General features: G+C 47.8%; 2 protein-coding genes across 4 annotated transcripts in view; one reads left to right on the forward strand and one right to left on the reverse strand.

Annotated features, from left to right (window-relative positions):
* Positions 1-1416: 1416 nt before the first annotated feature.
* On the forward strand, positions 1417-2914 carry LOC118400781 (cortexin-1-like). The gene has a single exon (XM_035797781.2). The coding sequence runs from the start codon at positions 2446-2448 to the stop codon at positions 2713-2715; it is 270 nt and encodes an 89-aa protein (XP_035653674.1). The 5' UTR covers positions 1417-2445; the 3' UTR covers positions 2716-2914.
* A 2143-nt stretch (positions 2915-5057) lies between these two features.
* fbn2b (fibrillin 2b) overlaps positions 5058-19884 on the reverse strand; it is a 143132-nt gene continuing 128305 nt past the window's right edge. For all 3 annotated transcript variants that reach the window (XM_052475118.1, XM_052475116.1, XM_052475117.1), the window contains exons 59-64: positions 16776-16892; positions 16446-16574; positions 9879-9998; positions 9374-9605; positions 8836-8995; positions 5058-8681 (exon numbers count right to left, since the gene is read on the reverse strand). In XM_052475118.1, the coding sequence (XP_052331078.1) occupies positions 8310-8681; positions 8836-8995; positions 9374-9605; positions 9879-9998; positions 16446-16574; positions 16776-16892 (1130 nt within the window). In that variant the 3' untranslated portion in view covers positions 5058-8309. The remainder of the gene's footprint in view (positions 8682-8835; positions 8996-9373; positions 9606-9878; positions 9999-16445; positions 16575-16775; positions 16893-19884) is intronic.

A 19884-nucleotide genomic window follows, 5' to 3' on the forward strand; every position in this document is an offset into this window, starting at 1 on the left:
AACATGCTTCCATTCTCCCTGTCACGAGGAGATTTATGTTGATTTAAGATGACACCGTCAACCCTGTTACTTTGTTTGGCACTTACTATAGTCTTTTTAACATTTATTTCACCTTTTAAGATAGGAAAACATGTTTTTTATCAAGTTGAACATCTGCTCTTTATGACAGAATGTTAAAAAAAAAAAAAATTATACCAAGTTACACTTCGCAAATGGTACCGGATTGGTGGAACCACCCATCATTGTTTATAAGCATGTATTCATTACAGCTAATGCTCTTCTAATGCTGCTATAATCATCCAGTAAATGAAGGTGATAAAGCAAAATGTCAGTAATACTCACTACAGCAGCTGGGAAATGTCAGAATGTTATTGTTATTTATTCACCTGAGTCTAACACTCATGACTGCACAGCCAGGCACGACTCCAACACCACCATTAAATTTGCTGATGACACAACAGTGGTAGGCCTGATCACCGACAACAACGAGACAGGCTATAGGGAGGAGGTCAGAGAACACCAACAAACTAACATGGCCCAAGCACACCATGAGGGTCGTGAAGCGGGCACGACAAAACCTATTCTCCCTCAGGAGAAAAAAAATATTTGGCATGGGTCCTCAGATCCTCAAAAGGTTTTACAGCTGCACCATTGAGAGCATGGTTGCATCACTGCCTGGTATGGCAACTGCTCGGCCTCCGACCGCAACACACTACTTAGGGTAGTGTGAACGGCCTAGTACATCACTGGGGCCAAGCTTCATGCCATGCAGGACCTCTATACTAGGCGGAGTCAGAGGAAGGCCCTAAAAAATGTCAAAGACTCCAGGCACCCTAGTCATAGACTGTTCTCTCTGCTACCACACGGCAAGCAGACCAGAGCGCCAAGTCTAGGTCCAAGAGGCTTCTAAACAACCTCTATCTCCAAGCCATAAGACTCCTGAACATCTAGTCAAATAGCTACCCAGACTATTCGCATTGCCTCCCCCCTCCCCTCTCCCCTCTCCACACCACTGCCACTCTCTGTTGTCTACTACTTCAACTAACCGGTGCCCCTGCAGATTGACTCTGTACCTGCACCCCCCTGTATGTATTATTATTTACTGCTGCTCTTTAATTACTGTATTTTTTAAAACTGCACTGTTGGTTAGGGGCTCATAAGTAACACCTGTTGTATTTGGCGCATGTGAATAATAAAATGTGATTTGATTAGAGTATTTAGTGGAGTTTGCAGGGTTTTAAAGTTCTCTGTTCTGGCTATGGTCTATTAAGGCTCATGGTTGTGAGCGTCAACCTTCAACCTAATCATTATAAGTCCCATAACGCATATAAATAATGCATACAGCATTATATTGATGTTAGTCAGAGTGATCATAATGGGAATGTTGACTGTGTTTCTTGTGCTTCCAGGTTGTGTTTTAAGGGGAGGAAGCAGTGAAGTCGCGTGGAGGAGAAGCTGTTAGTCTTGGGTTACAGACCTGGATTAATGCTTGGCTTAGGACACCAGAGGAAACCAACTCTTCTTTCAGAGGATCCTTTTCTTCAACACAGTAATACCCTACCGAGGACTCAGGGCCTTTGACTGTTATCATCAGTGACTGCTCAAACCCATTCACAGACAGACGGACATCTTTCACCACGTATTTAATCCTAAAAGTACACACTATATAAGGAGACCGCAGGGTGAGAGTGTTTACTTGTTAGACCCACACTGGGCTTCAGACAGAGCTCTGCTTTTCAAACCCACTAACTGCCCCTTCCCTGGAGAAAAGGCTTACCGGTACTTAGCATCTAATGCTGTGCGTTGCTTTCACATTCAGCATCATTGATCTACTGACCCCCCTCTGATCTGATTAGCCTTTTAGCCTCTCATATTGTTTACGCAAATATATACACACACACACAGGCGCATGCTGCTGTCATGCTGTCAGCTCGTTTACACATCTACGTCTCGCCTGGCTGTGATTAGCATCCACTACAGACAACACCTGGGTATATCGCATCTGTACACAATTAGCTCCCATTGAGGAACCTGGGTAGTACTACTAGTACAGTACGCTGTTGCCCTGTGCTGTACTGCTGTGTTTATCCACACTGGCAGGTGCCTGTGTCATGTCCGGTCTGTCAAGGTGGATGTCTGTGTGAGAGAGTGGATACGACAGGGCTCTGATAAACACATGTTCTGTAGTCATCTACTACTGCCTATGGGTCGGTCACTGTGAGCGGAAGAGGTACTGGTACTGATCATACTGTCTGTCTATCACCCTGTCAGAAGAGATCAAGATCAAATCTCTCTTGAAGAAGACACTTCATCAAAAAAAGACGAACCTGGATAACAAAGGCCGAATAGAACATATCACTGTCCATCCGTCCCTCCGTACCCCTGTGGCCCACTACCCCCACCATCCAATTTGTGTGCCATTTCTCGCGCCGGACCCCTTGGAGGATGAATGATGTCCCCACTCTGGACTATGAGCTGCTGCTGTCCCCTGGGCCCTCCCTCCCTGGGGCCCCCAGCAGTCCTCCTCTGGTGGGGGGTGACGCAGAGCAGAGGACGGCCTTTGCCTTCGTGGGGCTCCTCATGCTCTTCCTTGTCTTCCTGCTGGTGCGCTGCTTCCGCATTCTGCTGGACCCCTACAGCCGCATGCCATCCTCCTCCTGGACCGAACACAAAGAGGGTGCAGAGAGGGGGCAGTTTGACTACGCCCTGGTCTAGACCTGGGTCGTGTTCATTAGGCACCAAACGGACTGAAACGGAGAGGGACTACCAGAACTTGTCCAATAAGGAAGGCTTGTTTTTGTTTTTTCTGTTGCACAACGTTTTGCTACGGTGTTCCCTAATGAAAACGACCCTGGTAGGGTTTAAAGGGGGCAGTTTGACTGGCCCTGCTGTAGAAACATACAAGTAGTCAGACTGGAGCTCTCAAGACCCAGACCGAGATCAGAACCCTCAAGACCCAGACCGAGATCAGAACCCTCAAGACCCAGACCCAGATCAGAACCCTCAAGACCCAGACCGAGATCAGAACCCTCAAGACCCACACCGAGATCAGAACCCTCAAGACCCAGACCGAGATCAGAACCCTCAAGACCCACACCAAGATCAGAACCCTCAAGACCCACACCGAGATCAGAACCCTCAAGACCCAGACCGAGATCAGAACCCTCAAGACCCAGACCGAGATCAGAACCCTCAAGACCCAGACCGAGATCAGAACCCTCAAGACCCACACCGAGATCAGAACCCTCAAGACCCACACCGAGATCAGAACCCTCAAGACCCAGACCGAGATCAGAACCCTCAAGACCCACACCGAGATCAGAACCCTCAAGACCCACACCGAGATCAGAACCCTCAAGACCCACACCGAGATCAGAACCCTCAACACCCAGACCGAGATCAGAACCCTCAAGACCCAGACCGAGATCAGAACCCTCAAGACCCACACCGAGATCAGAACCCTCAAGACCCAGACCGAGATCAGAACCCTCAAGACCCAGACCGAGATCAGAACCCTCAAGACCCAGACCGAGATCAGAAAACTCAAGACCCAGACCGAGATCAGAACCCTCAATACCCAGACAGAGTTCAGAACCCTCAAGACCCAGACCGAGATCAGAACCCTCAAGAGCAGCCTCCTTGAAACTCAGACCAAGAGGTAGAAAGGGGTTATACTGCACTGCTGCCTTAAAATCCTCTGCTGCATCTCCCCCTGCTGTAGTCCCTGTAGACTGGCTAAAATGCAGGGGAGAGCTACCAAGCCATTTCAAACATCCTGTGATCTGGGATTTCAAACAAGATCTCTTAACTACAGAATAAACCTAGACATAATAGTATCTTGCAGTATTTACATCTCACCTGTTTCTGCACCTCCAGTTGATGATTTGTTACAGTATATTCAGCAGTTACGAACTTTTTAACCAATATTATTCTCTTACAGATTATTATTATATTACAACTGTGTTTACAGATGCAGTCACCTCTTTAAGAAACCAAACGGGTGATTTGTCTTCATAGAAATATTATTAGTGTGTTTTGTGTCTGTATAACTGAAACAAAGCCATATATTTACTATCTATATCTACATATTCTTTGGTTGACCTGTTTGCTTTAGCCACCCTGCCAAGCTTGGTGAAAATGAACTCTACAACTGCGACTTAGAAAGACCAGAAATACTTTATTTTTGTATTCCGACTCAAGTTTGGAGTCTGTGGTTTGTAGCTCTCTCAATCTTATCGTTGGACTGTGATTCTTGAGGTAGCCAGGTCTTGGGACGAGGGGAGTCAGAGCAGGCAGCTTTGCTTGCGTTTTCAAGATTTGTATGTATATATTTCCTAACTGCTTTGTTTTTGCTACGCAAAGTTTCATTCTGTGAAATAAAATGGGGTTCTTCAATTTCCTGTGTGGGGGTGAATGGTTGGAATGGGTAGATATGGGTAATTGACAAAATAAAGAAAACACTTGAGTAAATGAGGGATACAAGGTATATTGAAAGAAGGTGCTTCCACACAGGTGTGATTCCTGAGTTAATTAAGCAATTAACATCCCATCACACTTAGGGTCATGTATAAAAATGCCCAGTTATTAAAAATGCCCCATTATTTTGGCTACCTTGGCTAGAAGAAGAGATCTCAGTGACTGAAAGAGGGATCTCAAAGGAGCATAGGGGGTTTAAAGTATATGTGTGTGTGTGTGTGTCACCAGATCTCAACCCAATTGAACACTTATGGGAGATTCAGGAACGTTGAGTGAGACAGTGTTTTCCACCACCATCAATAAAACACCAAATTATGGAATTTCTTGTGGAAAAATGGTGTTGCATCCTTCCAGTAGAGTTCCAGACACTTGTAGAATCTATGCCAAGGTGCATTGAAGCAGTTTTGGCAGCTTGTGGTGGCCCAACACACTTTGTTGGTGTTTCCTTTATTTTGGCAGTTACCGATAACTCTTCCTGTAAAATCAATAAAACATATCAGCACATTAACTCACTTTAATCACCTTAACAAAGCGCTAATGGGACATTCATCGAGCTGGAAAATGAAACTCCAAGACAATCCTTTAAAAATATAACCCACAATACTTTTATTGCCATTAAATGTCACTGACAAAAGTTTACAAAATGATGAGAATCACTCAGATTTGACAGATCGCACATGTGTACACCCAATTAATGTTAGATTCGTTCCAGCATAAAATAAGAGTTTGGAAAATGAGAAAAGACTAGTTTGTCAGGGATGTTCAGTTTTGCCCCAGTTAGAGGTATGGTATGGCTCAATGATTGTCATGGAAACCATCAGCTGGTTTCAGAGAGAGCTCCAGGTGTTGAGTCTGTCTGTGTTCTCTACACCCTCCTGTGCACCTCTAAAGAAATGACATTCAAGTTCTTGTTTCCCTCAAATTCAAATCAGAACTGACTGATTGAGCGATACCAGTGAAGTTCAAGTTTGACACTGAAGCTGAGATACAGTACGCACACGCACATTCTTTTCTTAACATGTATTGGCAAATAAAATAACGGACAGACAAAAAAAAGATAAAGTATACAATGTTCCCATGTTCGAAAAATGGTGGTTATGCATAAATATAGCCCAGGCTGTGGGAACAGTGCAGTAACCTTGGATGTTCAGAGAGCAAAATCATAGTTGAGCATCAGAAATAGGTTACTAGACAGAAGCCACATTTATACCTGGTTCTAACATGCGTCCTTTGTTCTGATCTTGTCCTCATTCTGATTGTGCCCACATTTTAGACAGGTGTAGGTGATTCAAAAGACTCTTTGTGAACTGATTTTAATCAGATCTTATAAGTGTAAACGAGCAAGATCGGCAAGAGATCAGAACAAGAATGGGACGAGATCAGAACGAGATCGGGACTAAGGATGTATGCTAGCGGCAGGTATAAACAGGGCTAGGGACACTCACTGCCAGAGTGAGCGATAGATGGCCATGTTTTTGCATTGATCCCATAGGCTTGTTACAGTGTCAACATCACGATAGAGAGACAAACTGTAGAGTGGGAATGCTACTATAGTAGTGTGTTTTGGTCTCTGACACTCAATCCAACCATGTCCCAGATCTATTTGTGCTATGGTTGTTGCACAAACTGATCTGGGATCAGGCTACTGGCAATCCGCACCCACTAACCGACAGCATTATGAGCTCAGAGACTACAGTATGAGCTGAGAAGGACAATGATAGGTACAGTGTTCTAATCTACTGCATGATCACAAAATGGATGCCACTCTAGGATTTGATTTGATCTTTTCTTTTCTGTGCAAACAAAGCCACCAGCACTTTAAGGCATTCAATCTTGGGCAGCCTTGACGCTTTTAAAAACAACATAAAAAAACATCTACATTTCACTTAAAAATATACAATTACATTTTCAAGAAGCAAGTTCGATAATATTGGTTTTCAGCATTAAGACATTACAAAAGACAGACAAACATGAAACATAAAACCTAGTAAGAATGACAGTTTTTGCAATCAAGATTCAAGACTGATTTTTTTTGTACATCATGTAAGAGACGGAATTATTTAGCACCTTTTTCTCTTGTTTTCAGTGAGTTTTGGTGTTCACCTGTGTGTTTGTGCCCGCATTTCTGTGTGTTCTGTAAAAATCCCAAACGTTACCTGTCTGTTGTGGTAACGTTGTTATGTACCATTGAGGTTGTTACAATATGTTTCGTCTCCAGCTATGTTTCTCTATGGGCTGCAGTTGGTTCAGCCATCCAATAAGTTCCCCCTACCAGTCAGAATGACAACTCTCAGAAAAGATTCAAAATAAAGTTCTGACTAAAGCCGAATCCCTCAGGATGTTTGCTGCGTTTCTAAGCAAAATCTCCCTGATTAAATTCAAAGAGCAGTTTCAGTGCACGATATAAAACTGCAGCACCACTAGTACAATGTCCTGGCAGTCTTTTGGAGAGAGGACTTGAGATAGTAATCACCCCTAACCACTGAACTAGGATCAGAGTACCCTACCCGCGATTCCCACCTTCCATTAGGGAGATAAAACAATATCTGATCCTGGACCAGTGATTAGGGGCAGCCTCTACCTCCTCTTCTGTCTCTGAGACACTGGACATGGTTCATGCTGAGGGACAGTGTGGCCCTCTCCTGGCCAGAGGCAGCATTACAACAGCATTGTATGGTGAGTGGAGGACATGAGTGAAACGCATTGAGGTAACAGAACGTGGGCCAGAAGCACATGCCATCACACCAGAGGGTCCATGCTTACTGATGGTGATTTACTCCTAGAGTTGTATACTATGCATGATGACCAACTCTCCATTACTGTTAAACCTGACATGTGTAAATGTTGCAGTCCTTCGTGTGAAGTTTTTTGACAGTACAATACATTAAATGACACAGAATACCGAGTAGGGCGAAGCATGACCTCTATCCCCAGTGTTGTGATTTCACAGAGACTACAGACAGGCGAGGGACTGCTTGGACCACCATTCACCAACACATACCCTTATAACTCTTTTAGCAAATCAGTGGTTCTTACCTTTCCACATCATCATAAGAAGATTGTCCTACACACGCTCAACTCAACAGTAAAATACCCCCCCCCTCCCCACTTTATAGCACATTATTTAGCATTTCAACAATTTTCAGCTTTTTTTGTGCATCTTCTTCCATTTCTACTTCATCCCAGAGGTTCATGGATTCGAAGGCATGAATCGATTCTCGTCAGCCATTTTGTGTGTAAAATCTAAAATGGCAGGGTTTTGTGGTCCAAGCACTGCACACCTTTCTGTAATCTCCTCCACTCGTTCTCCAAGTAGAATACAGATGTAGGATCTTAATTTGATCACTCCTTTGTTGCTGGAAATGTTCCTGCACGGCAGGAAATGCAAACTTGCAGTATATTTGATTGTAGTATATACATTTCCAATTTGAAATTTCAGATTTGATTTGCCCTAACAAAAAAATTATCAACCCCTACAAAAATTCCCACTAATTATAATCTACGTAATAATTCACATTTCCTGTTGCTGTATAATTATTTTCCTGCTCTAGAAAACTGGCTCAAATTAAGATATTACATCTATAGGAGGGGTGGGTCTGGGGTGGGTAGATACAGTAAGGAAGGCAAGGAGGGGTGTGGGTAGTCAGGGAAACAAAATAAAATACTTGACAATTAAAAAGTGGTGGTTGGGCTGGTTGACTCAGTCTTTCAAAGCACCCTACCCCAATTTATTGGATGGTCCTGGGGTTAAGGTCAAAGATCAGAGGGGTCATAATAAGGTTAGTCCAGGGGCGGGAAGGAAGGAGGTTAGGGAGGGTTGGAGTGCTTGCAGCTCAGTTCAGGTGGATGTGCAACTTGATGCGCAGGGCGTCTCCTATCTCTCCCAGCAGGTAGTCGCTGTCGTGTTCCTCCTCCAGCTGTCGGAGGCGCCGCGGCCCGAACAGGGGCAGACTAGCGATCTCCAGGCGGTAGGAGCCAGGGGGAGGTGGCTTCCTGCCCAACCTCAGCACGCTCTTCCCATTGTGGCGTTCCAGCAGGCGGAAGTGCTCGTCCTGGTTGCCGTGGGTGATGACGTAGCGCACATGGTGCTCCAGGGGCTCCAGGGCCGGCAGCAGCTCCAGCAGGGGCTCCTTGTTGTGCAGCGAGGCCAGGCTCAGGTTCATGGGGATGGACTCCTGGGTGTCTAGGCTGGCCATGCTCACCTCCTGGGGAGATGAGGGAGGAGAGGGTCAGCACATAGCAACATAACAAAAAACATACACATACACACAACATACACATTTATAACCTGTAGATTTGAGGAGTGTGAGACTTCAAAATAGCAGAAAAAGAGAAGAGGAAAGAGAGTAGCAATAGCACCTTGAGGTCGTTGTCTCCAGCAGAGTGACGTCTGTGTCGTCCCTTCTTGCCGACGTCTCCGTTGATCTTACATTCGTAGCAGGCCTCTGGAGACAAACTGTCCTCATCACCTCCCTCTGAGCTAAACTGGTCCTGGAAGCCCTGACCTGAAATACAATGACTGGGGAGAGAACAGAAAGAGAGAGAGAAGTCAGGACTCACAGTAGAACTCACAGTAGAATTCACATTCCTTAACACTGAGAGATACTCTTTCTTGTGGAGAAAATAAGTGTGACTGTTTATACAGTGTTGTGTTGTATGAGGTTCCCAGTGGTTCCAAATACATGTTTGTGCTGTGACCAACTTAAAGCTTTTCAAGTCTTTAAGATATTTTTCATTTAAAAAAAAACTTCACCCAATAAGTGAATAAAGCCAATGGTTGCAACCAAGACCAAGTTTTGAGCCATTAACCCATAAGGAATCAGCCACAAGCCACAACCCATTGGGGAATCCCTGGTGTCAGTCAGTCAATGTACGGCTGAGTCTCCCATCCACTCACCCCTGTCCAGCCCTGTAGTAACCTCCAGGACAGCCACACAGATATCCTCCGTCTGTGTTGGAGCAGCCGAAGCTGCATGGGTTACTGCCCATGGAACACTCATTGACATCCTGGCACCCACCCCCACCCAGCTCAAAGTCAAAACCGGATGGACACACACACTTAAAGCTGCCCAGGGTGTTGTAGCAGGAGGCCGAGCCACACACAGACACACCCGAACACTCGTTCTCATCTACAGAGAGAAAGAGAGAGAGAAATATAGATTGATGGGTCAAAATGAGTAAAAGACCAACCTAAGCACGATGTCCACACGGTATCAGATTTAGTTGATCAATGCAGATACTTGGTAAGTTAGGTCCTGAATTGAGATTATGACGCACAGAGGACAGATCCTGTGTCTCAACAGTGGGCAGTGACATATCTTGTGGCCATATGCTCCCCTTGAAGCAAAAAGTGTTTAAGTAAGTGACTGGTCTTGTGACTGGTGTGTGTCTGTCCCACTCACCCACACACTGGTTCCACTGGTAGTGTTGCACATATCCCTGAGGACAGCCACAGCGGAAACCTCCCATCATGTTCTGACAGCCATGCTGACAGCGATGGTTACTACCACACTCATCCACATCTGAAGGAGAGGTCACAGACATGGGGAAGTTAGACATTCCATAAGGCATTTTGGGTTACATCTTGCAAAAGATGGTGGAGTGTATGTGTGTGTGTTTATGGCGGGGAGTGTATGTGTGTGTGTTTATGGCGGGGAGTGTGTGTGTGTGTGTTTATGGCGGGGAGTGTGTGTGTGTGTGTTTATGGCGGGAGTGTGTGTGTGTGTGTTTATGGCGGGGAGTGTGTGTGTGTGTGTTTATGGCGGGGAGTGTGTGTGTGTGTGTTTATGGCGGGGAGTGTGTGTGTGTGTGTTTATGGCGGGGAGTGTGTGTGTGTGTGTTTATGGCGGGGAGTGTGTGTGTGTGTGTTTATGGCGGGGAGTGTATGTGTGTGTGTTTATGGCGGGGAGTGTATGTGTGTGTGTTTATGGCGGGGGTGTGTGTGTGTGTGTTTATGGCGGGAGTGTGTGTGTGTGTGTTTATGGCGGGGAGTGTGTGTGTGTGTGTGTGTGTGTGTTTATGGCGGGGAGTGTGTGTGTGTGTGTTTATGGCGGGAGTGTGTGTGTGTGTGTTTATGGTCGGGAGTGTATGAGTGTGTGTTTATGGCGGGGTGTGTGTGTGTGTGTTTATGGCGGGGAGTGTGTGTGTGTGTGTTTATGGCGGGGAGTGTGTGTGTGTGTGTTTATGGCGGGAGTGTGTGTGTGTGTGTGTTTATGGCGGGGAGTGTGTGTGTGTGTGTTTATGGCGGGGAGTGTATGAGTGTGTGTTTATGGCGGGGTGTGTGTGTGTGTGTTTATGGCGGGGAGTGTGTGTGTGTGTGTTTATGGCGGGGAGTGTGTGTGTGTTTATGGCGGGGAGTGTGTGTGTGTGTGTTTATGGCGGGGAGTGTATGTGTGTGTGTTTATGGCGGGGAGTGTGTGTGTGTGTGTTTATGGCGGGGAGTGTGTGTGTGTGTGTTTATGGGCGGGAGTGTATGTGTGTGTGTTTATGGCGGGGAGTGTATGAGTGTGTGTTTATGGCGGGGAGTGTGTGTGTGTGTGTTTATGGCTGGGAGTGTATGTGTGTGTGTTTATGGCGGGAGTGTATGTGTGTGTGTTTATGGCGGGAGTGTATGAGTGTGTGTTTATGGCGGGAGTGTGTGTGTGTGTGTGTGTTTATGGCGGGAGTGTATTTCTGTGTGTTTATTGCGGGGAGTGTGTTTGTGTGTGTGTTTATGGCGGGGAGTGTGTGTGTGTGTGTTTATGGCGGGGAGTGTATGTGTGTGTGTTTATGGCGGGGAGTGTATGTGTGTGTGTTTATGGCGGGGAGTGTGTGTGTGTGTGTGTTTATGGCGGGGAGTGTGTGTGTGTGTTTATGGCGGGGAGTGTATGTGTGTGTGTTTATGGCGGGGAGTGTGTGTGTGTGTGTGTGTGTGTTTATGGGGGGAGTGTGTGTGTGTGTGTTTATGGCGGGGAGTGTGTGTGTGTGTGTTTATGGCGGGGAGTGTGTGTGTCTGCTTATGGCAGGGAGTGTGTGTGTCTGCTTATGGCGGGGAGTGTGTGTGTCTGCTTATGGCGGGGAGTGTGTGTGTCTGCTTATGGCGGGGAGTGTATGTGTGTGTGTTTATGGCGGGGAGTGTGTGTGTCTGCTTATGGCGGGGAGTGTATGTGTGTGTGTTTATGGCGGGGAGTGTGTGTGTCTGCTTATGGCGGGGAGTGTATGTGTGTGTGTTTATGGCGGGGAGTGTGTGTGTCTGCTTATGGCGGGGAGTGTGTGTGTCTGCTTATGGCAGGAGTGTGTGTGTCTGCTTATGGCAGGGAGTGTGTGTGTCTGCTTATGGCGGGGAGTGTGTGTGTCTGCTTATGGCAGGGAGTGTGTGTGTCTGCTTATGGCAGGAGTGTGTGTGTCTGCTTATGGCAGGGAGTGTGTGTGTCTGCTTATGGCGGGGAGTGTGTGTGTCTGCTTATGGCAGGGAGTGTATGTGTCTGCTTATGGCAGGGAGTGTGTGTGTCTGCTTATGGCAGGGAGTGTGTGTGTGTGTGTTTATGGCGGGGAGTGTGTGTGTGTGTTTATGGCGGGGAGTGTGTGTGTGTGTGTTTATGGCGGGGAGTGTATTTCTGTGTGTTTATTGCGGGGAGTGTGTTTGTGTGTGTGTTTATGGCGGGAGTGTGTGTGTGTGTGTTTATGGCTGGGAGTGTATGTGTGTGTGTTTATGGCGGGAGTGTATGTGTGTGTGTTTATGGCGGGGATTGTGTGTGTGTGTGTGTTTATGGCGGGGGTGTGTGTGTGTGTGTTTATGGCGGGGGAGTGTATGTGTGTGTGTTTATGGCGGGGTGTGTGTGTGTGTGTGTGTGTTTATGGCGGGGAGTGTGTGTGTGTGTGTTTATGGCGGGAGTGTATGTGTGTGTGTTTATGGCGGGGAGTGTGTGTGTCTGCTTATGGCGGGGAGTGTGTGTGTCTGCTTATGGCGGGGAGTGTGTGTGTCTGCTTATGGCGGGAGTGTGTGTGTCTGCTTATGGCAGGAGTGTGTGTGTCTGCTTATGGCGGGGAGTGTGTGTGTCTGCTTATGGCAGGAGTGTATGTGTCTGCTTATGGCAGGGTGTGTGTGTCTGCTTATGGCAGGAGTGTGTGTCTGCTTATGGCAGGGAGTGTGTGTGTCTGCTTATGGCAGGGGTGTGTGTGTGTCTGCTTATGGCAGGAGTGTATGTGTCTGCTTATGGCGGGAGTGTGTGTGTCTGCTTATGGCGGGGAGTGTGTGTGTCTGCTTATGGCAGGGAGTGTGTGTGTCTGCTTATGGCAGGGAGTGTATGTGTCTGCTTATGGCAGGGAGTGTGTGTGTCTGCTTATGGCGGGGAGTGTGTGTCTGCTTATGGCGGGGAGTGTGTGTGTCTGCTTATGGCAGGAGTGTGTGTGTCTGCTTATGGCAGGAGTGTGTGTGTCTGCTTATGGCAGGGAGTGTATGTGTCTGCTTATGGCAGGGAGTGTGTGTGTCTGCTTATGGCAGGAGTGTGTGTGTCTGCTTATGGCAGGGAGTGTGTGTGTCTGCTTATGGCAGGGAGTGTATGTGTCTGCTTATGGCGGGGAGTGTGTGTGTCTGCTTATGGCGGGGAGTGTGTGTGTCTGCTTATGGCGGGGAGTGTGTGTGTCTGCTTATGGCGGGGAGTGTGTGTGTCTGCTTATGGCGGGGAGTGTGTGTGTCTGCTTATGGCGGGGAGTGTGTGTGTCTGCTTATGGCGGGGAGTGTATGTGTCTGCTTATGGCAGGGAGTGTGTGTGTCTGCTTATGGCAGGGAGTGTGTGTGAGTGTGCTTAGGGCGGGGAGTGTATGTGTCTGCTTAGGGCGGGGGAGTGTGTGTGAGTGTGCTTAGGCCGGGAGTGTATGTGTCTGCTTATGGCAGGGAGTGTGTGTGTCTGCTTATGGCAGGAGTGTGTGTGTGTGTGCTTAGGGCGGGGAGTGTATGTGTCTGCTTAGGGCGGGGAGTGTATGTGTCTGCTTAGGGCGGGGAGTGTGTGTGTCTGCTTATGGCAGGAGTGTATGTGTCTGCTTATGGCAGGAGTGTATGTGTCTGCTTATGGCAGGAGTGTGTGTGTCTGCTTATGGCAGGAGTGTGTGTGTCTGCTTATGGCAGGGAGTGTATGTGTCTGCTTATGGCAGGGAGTGTATGTGTCTGCTTATGGCAGGAGTGTATGTGTCTGCTTAGGGCAGGGAGTGTGTGTGAGTGTTCTTAGGCCGGGAGTGTATGTGTCTGCTTATGGCAGGAGTGTATGTGTCTGCTTATGGCAGGAGTGTATGTGTCTGCTTATGGCAGGAGTGTGTGTGTCTGCTTATGGCGGGAGTATGTGTGTGTGTGTTTATGGCGGGAGTGTGTGTGTCTGCTTATGGCGGGGGAGTGTGTGTGTCTGCTTATGGCAGGAGTGTATGTGTCTGCTTAGGGCAGGGAGTGTGTGTGTCTGCTTATGGCGGGGGAGTGTGTGTGTCTGCTTATGGCGGGGAGTGTGTGTGAGTGTGCTTATGGCGAGGAGTGTATGTGTCTGCTTATGGCAGGGAGTGTATGTGAGTGTGCTTATGGCGAGGAGTGTATGTGTCTGCTTATGGCGGGGAGTGTGTGTGTCTGCTTATGGCAGGAGTGTATGTGTCTGCTTAGGGCGGGGAGTGTGTGTGTCTGCTTATGGCAGGAGTGTGTGTGTCTGCTTAGGGCGGGAGTGTATGTGTCTGCTTATGGCAGGGAGTGTATGTGTGTGTGTGTTTATGGCGGGGAGTGTGTGTGTGTGTGTTTATGGCGGGAGTGTACGTGTCTGCTTATGGCGGGAGTGTGTGTGTGTGTGTTTATGGCGGGAGTGTGTGTGTGTCTGCTTATGGCGGGGAGTGTGTGTGTCTGCTTAGGGCGGGGAGTGTGTGTGTCTGCTTATGGCGGGAGTGTGTGTGTGTGTGTTTATGGCGGGGAGTGTGTGTGTGTCTGCTTATGGCGGGGAGTGTGTGTGTCTGCTTATGGCGGGGAGTGTGTGTGTGTCTGCTTATGGCGGGGAGTGTGTGTGTCTGCTTATGGCGGGGAGTGTGTGTGTCTGCTTATGGCGGGAGTGTGTGTGTGTGTGTTTATGGCGGGGAGTGTGTGTGTGTGTGTTTATGGCGGGGAGTGTGTGTGTGTGTGTTTATGGCGGGGAGTGTGTGTGTCTGCTTATGGCGGGAGTATGTGTGTGTGTGTTTATGGCGGGGAGTGTGTGTGTGTGTGCTTATGGCGGGGAGTGTGTGTGTGTCTGCTTAGGGCGGGGGAGTGTGTGTGTCTGCTTATGGCGGGAGTATGTGTGTGTGTGTTTATGGCGGGGAGTGTGTGTGTGTGTGTTTATGGCGGGGAGTGTGTGTCTGCTTATGGCGGGAGTATGTGTGTGTGTGTTTATGGCGGGAGTGTGTGTGTGTCTGCTTATGGCGGGGAGTGTGTGTGTGTCTGCTTATGGCGGGGAGTGTGTGTCTGCTTATGGCGGGGAGTGTGTGTGTCTGCTTAGGGCGGGGAGTGTGTGTGTCTGCTTATGGCAGGAGTGTATGTGTCTGCTTAGGGCGGGAGTGTGTGTGTCTGCTTATGGCGGGGAGTGTGTGTGTCTGCTTATGGCGGGAGTGTGTGTGTCTGCTTATGGCAGGAGTGTGTGTGTTGTCTGCTTAGGGCGGGGAGTGTGTGTGTCTGCTTAGGGCGGGGGGTGTGTGTGTCTGCTTATGGCGGGGAGTGTGTGTGTCTGCTTATGGCAGGGAGTGTGTGTGTCTGCTTAGGGCGGGGAGTATATGTGTCTGCTTATGGCAGGGAGTGTGTGTGTCTGCTTATGGCAGGGAGTGTATGTGTCTGCTTATGGCAGGGAGTGTGTGTGTCTGCTTATGGCGGGGAGTGTGTGTGTCTGTTTATGGCGGGGGAGTGTGTGTGTCTGCTTATGGCAGGAGTGTGTGTGTCTGCTTATGGCGGGGTGTGTGTGTGTCTGCTTATGGCGGGGAGTGTGTGTGTCTGCTTATGGCGGGGAGTGTGTGTGTCTGCTTATGGCGGGGAGTGTGTGTGTCTGCTTATGGCAGGAGTGTGTGTGTCTGCTTATGGCAGGGAGTGTGTGAGTGTGTGCTTATGGCAGGGAGTGTGTGAGTATGTGCTTATGGCAGGGAGTGTGTGTGTGTGTGCTTATGGCAGGGAGTGTGTGAGTGTGTGCTTATGGCAGGGAGTGTGTGTGTGTGTGCTTATGGCAGGGAGTGTGTGTGTGTGTGCTTATGGCAGGGAGTGTGTGAGTGTGTGCTTATGGCAGGGAGTGTGTGTGTGTGTGCTTATGGCAGGGAGTGTGTGAGTGTGTGCTTATGGCGGGGAGTGTATGTGTGTGTGTTTATGGCAGGGAGTGTGTGTGTGTGTGTTTATGGCAGGGAGTGTGTGTGTGTGTGTTTATGGCAGGGTGTGTGTGTGTGTGTGTTTATGGCAGGAGTGTGTGTGTGTGTGTGTTTATGGCAGGAGTGTGTGTGTGTGTGTGTGTTTATGGCAGGGAGTGTGTGTGTGTGTGTGTGTGTTTATGGCAGGGAGTGTGTGTGTGTGTTTATGGCAGGGAGTGTGTGTGTGTGTTTATGGCAGGGAGTGTGTGTGTCTGCTTATGGCAGGGAGTGTGTGTGTCTGCTTATGGCGGGGAGTGTATGTGTGTGTGTGTGTTTATGGCAGGGAGTGTGTGTGTGTGTGTGTGTGTGTGTTTATGGCAGGGTGTGTGTGTGTGTGTGTGTGTGTGTGTGTGTGTGTGTGTGTGTGTGTGTGTGTGTGTGTGTGTGTGTGTGTGTGCGTGTGTGTTTATGGCAGGGAGTGTGTGTGTGTGTGTGTGTGTGTGTTCGTGTGTGTTTATGGCAGGAGTGTGTGTGTGTGTGTGTGTGTTTATGGCAGGAGTGTGTGTGTGTGTGTGTGTGTGTGTGTGTGTGTGTGTGTGTGTGTGTGTGTGTGTGTGTGTGTGTGTCAGTGTGTCAGCATGCATGCTTGTGTGTTGGATCCTTACCTTCACACTCCAGGCCAGTGGTGTCCAGAGAAAAGCCTTTCCCACAGTCACAGTTGAAGCTGCCGGGAGTATTGACACAGGAGGCTCTGGAGCCACACACACTGTTCTGCCCATTACACTCATTGTTGTCTACGAGAGATGAAGATACACATTCATGAGCTTTCATTCAAAAAAATGTTTGGGTTCAAATTAGGTGCAAGTGAGGTGCTTAGGGGAACTACCAGCTCTAAGTCTAAGGGTTCTTTAACTGTTCCTAGGCCGTCATTGAAAATAAGAGTTTGTTCTTAATTGAATTGCCTAGTTAAATGAAGATTAAAAAAAACTACTCACCAATGCAGGCGGTCTGGTGCTGGGTGAAACCTGCAGGACACTTGCATGTAAACCCTCCGATGGTGTTGACACACAGGAACTGACAGTTGTGCTGCTTGGTGGAACACTCATCCAGATCTGGAATTGAGGGGTAAAAATATGGATGTTGCGAGCCTACCAGACGAGCTGAATGTCTTATATGCTCGCTTCATGAAAAGCAATACCGAACCATGCATTAGAGCACCAACTACCCTGGATGACTGTGTGATCCCGCTCTCCGTAGCCGACCTTTAAAGTGGTCAACATTCACAAGGCCGTGGGGCCAGACGGAATACCAGGATGTGTACTCTGACCAGCTGGCAAGTGTCTTCACTAACATTTTCCCTGAGTAATAACTTAATGTTTCAAGCTGACCACCAAAGCCCCTGTGCCCAAGAACACCAAGGTAACCTGTTTAAATGACTATCGCCTCGTAACATTCACATCTATAGCCATGAAATGCTTTGACAGGCTGGTCATGGCTCACATCAACACCATCATCCTAGATACCCTGGACCCACTCCAATCTGCATACCTCACCAACAGATCCACAGATGATGCAATCTTTACTCCACTCCACACTGCCCTCTCCCACCTGGACAAGGGGAACACCTATGTGAGATTGCTGTTCATTGACTACAGCTCAGTGTTCAACACCATAGTGCCCTCCAACCTCATCACTAAGCTCAGGTCCCTAGGACTGAACACCTCCCCCTGCAACTGGATCCTGGACATCCTGAACAAAGATTTGGCATGGGCCAACAGATCTTCAAAAAGTTTTACCGCGGCACCATTGAGAGCATCTTGACTGGCTGCATCACCGTTTGGTATCAAATCAAATCAAATTTTATTTGGCAACTGCTTGGCGTCCGACTGATAGGCGCTACAGATGGTAGTGCGTACAGCCCAGTACATCACTGGGGCCAAGCTCCCTGCCATCCAGGACCTCTATAGCAGGCTCCAGCCAACCAAGTCATAGACTGTTCTTTCTGCTACCGCACGGCAAGCGGTACCGATGCACCAAGTCTAGAACCAACATGACAGCATGAACAGCTTCTACCTTTTCTAGTGTTAGCATTTTTCTATTATTTCAATTTTTTAAAATGTATTTTATTTGACATTTATTTAACCAGGTAGGCAAGTTGAGAACAAGTTCTCATTTACAATTGCAACCTGGCCAAGATAAAGCAAAGCAGTTCGACACGAACAACAACACAATTACACATGGAGTAAAACAAACAAAAAGTCAATAATACAGTAGAAAAATAAGTCTATATCCTATGTGAGCAAATGAGGTGAGAAGGGTGGTAAAGGCAAAAAAAGGCCATGGTGGCGAAGTAGATACAATATAGCAAGTAAAACCTGGAATGGTAGATTTGCAGTGGAAGAATGTGCAAAGTAGAAATATAAATAATGGGGTGAAAAGCAAAAAGCAAAATAAACAAATAAATACAGTAGGGAAAGAGGTAATTGCTTGGGCTAAATTATAGATGGGCTATGTACAGGTGCAGTAATCTGTGAGCTGCTCTGACAGTTGGTGCTTAAAGCTAGTGAGGGAGATAAGTGTTTCCAGTTTCAGAGATTTTTGTAGTTCGTTCCAGTCATTGGCAGCAGAGAACTGGAAGGAGAGGCGGCCAAAGGAAGAATTGGTTTTGGGGGTGACCAGAGAGATATACCTGCTGGAGCGCATGCTACAGGTGGGTGCTGCAATGGTGACCAGCGAGCTGAGATAAGGGGGGACTTTACCTAGCAGAGTCTTGTAGATGACCTGGAGCCAGTGGGTTTGGCGACGAGTATGAAGCGAGGGCCAGCCAACGAGAGCGTACAGGTCGCAGGTGACCAAACGGATGGCACTGTGATAGACTGCATCCAATTTGTTGAGTAGGGTATTGGAGGCTATTTTATAAATGACATCGCCGAAGTCGAGGATCGGTAGGATGGTCAGTTTTACGAGGGTATGTTTGGCAGCATGAGTGAAGGATGCTTTGTTGCGAAATAGGAAGCCAATTCTAGATTTAACTTTGGATTGGAGATGTTTGACATGAGTCTGGAAGGAGAGTTTACAGTCTAACCAGACACCTAGGTATTTGTAGTTGTCCAAATATTAAAAATATAAGTCCGAACCGTTCAGAGTAGTGATGCTGGACGGGCGGGCAGGTGCAGGCAGCGATTGGTTTAAGAGCATGCATTTAATTTGACTTGCTTTAAGAGCAGTTGGAGGCCACGGAAAGAGAGTTGTAATGGCACTGAAGCTCGTCTGGAGGGTTGTTACCACAGTGTTCAAAGAAGGGCCAGAAGTATACAGAATGGTGTCGTCTGCGTAGAGGTGGATCAGAGACTCACCAGCAGCAAGAGCGACATCATTGATGTATACAGAAGAGAGTCGGCCCAAGAATTGAACCCTGTGGCACCCTCATAGAGACTGTCAGAGGTCCGGACAACATTCCCTCCGATTTGACACACTGAACTATATCAGAGAAGTAGTTGGTGAACCAGGTGAGGCTGTCATTTGAGAAACCAAGGCTGTCGAGTCTGCCGATGAGGATGTGGTGATTGACAGAGTCGAAAGCCTTGGCCAGATCAATGAATACGGCTGCACAGTATTGTTTCTTATTGATGGTGGTTAAGATATTGAATCTGTTTGTTCACTTGGCTTTCAAAGACCTTAGAAAGGCAGGGTATGATAGATATAGGTCTGTAGCAGTTTGGGTCAAGAGTGCCCCCCTTTTAAAAGGGGGATGACCGCAGCTGCTTTCCAATCTTTGGGAATCTCAGATGACACGAAAGAGAGGTTGAACAGGCTAGTAATAGGGGTTGCAACACTTTCGGCAGATCATTTTACAAATAAAGAGTCCAGATTGTCTAGTCCGGCTGATTTGTAGGGGTCCAGATTTTGCAGCTCTTTCAGAACATCAGCTGACTGGATTAGGGTGAAGGAGAAATGGGGAAGGCTTGGGCGAGTTGCTGTGGGGGGGTAGAGTGCTGTTGACTGGGATAGGGGTAGCCAGGTGGAAAGCATGGCCAGCCGTAGAAAAATGCTTATTGAAATTCTCAATTGGTGGTGACAGAGTTTCCTATCCTCAGTGCAGTG

This window comes from Oncorhynchus keta, chromosome 22 (assembly GCF_023373465.1).
Source record: "Oncorhynchus keta strain PuntledgeMale-10-30-2019 chromosome 22, Oket_V2, whole genome shotgun sequence".
Classification (NCBI taxonomy): domain Eukaryota; kingdom Metazoa; phylum Chordata; class Actinopteri; order Salmoniformes; family Salmonidae; genus Oncorhynchus; species Oncorhynchus keta.

Excerpts from the sequence above, each read along its gene's own strand:
- LOC118400781 (XM_035797781.2), top strand. The coding sequence starts at position 2,446 with ATGAATGATGTCCCCACTCTGGACTATGAGCTGCTGCTGTCCCCTGGG.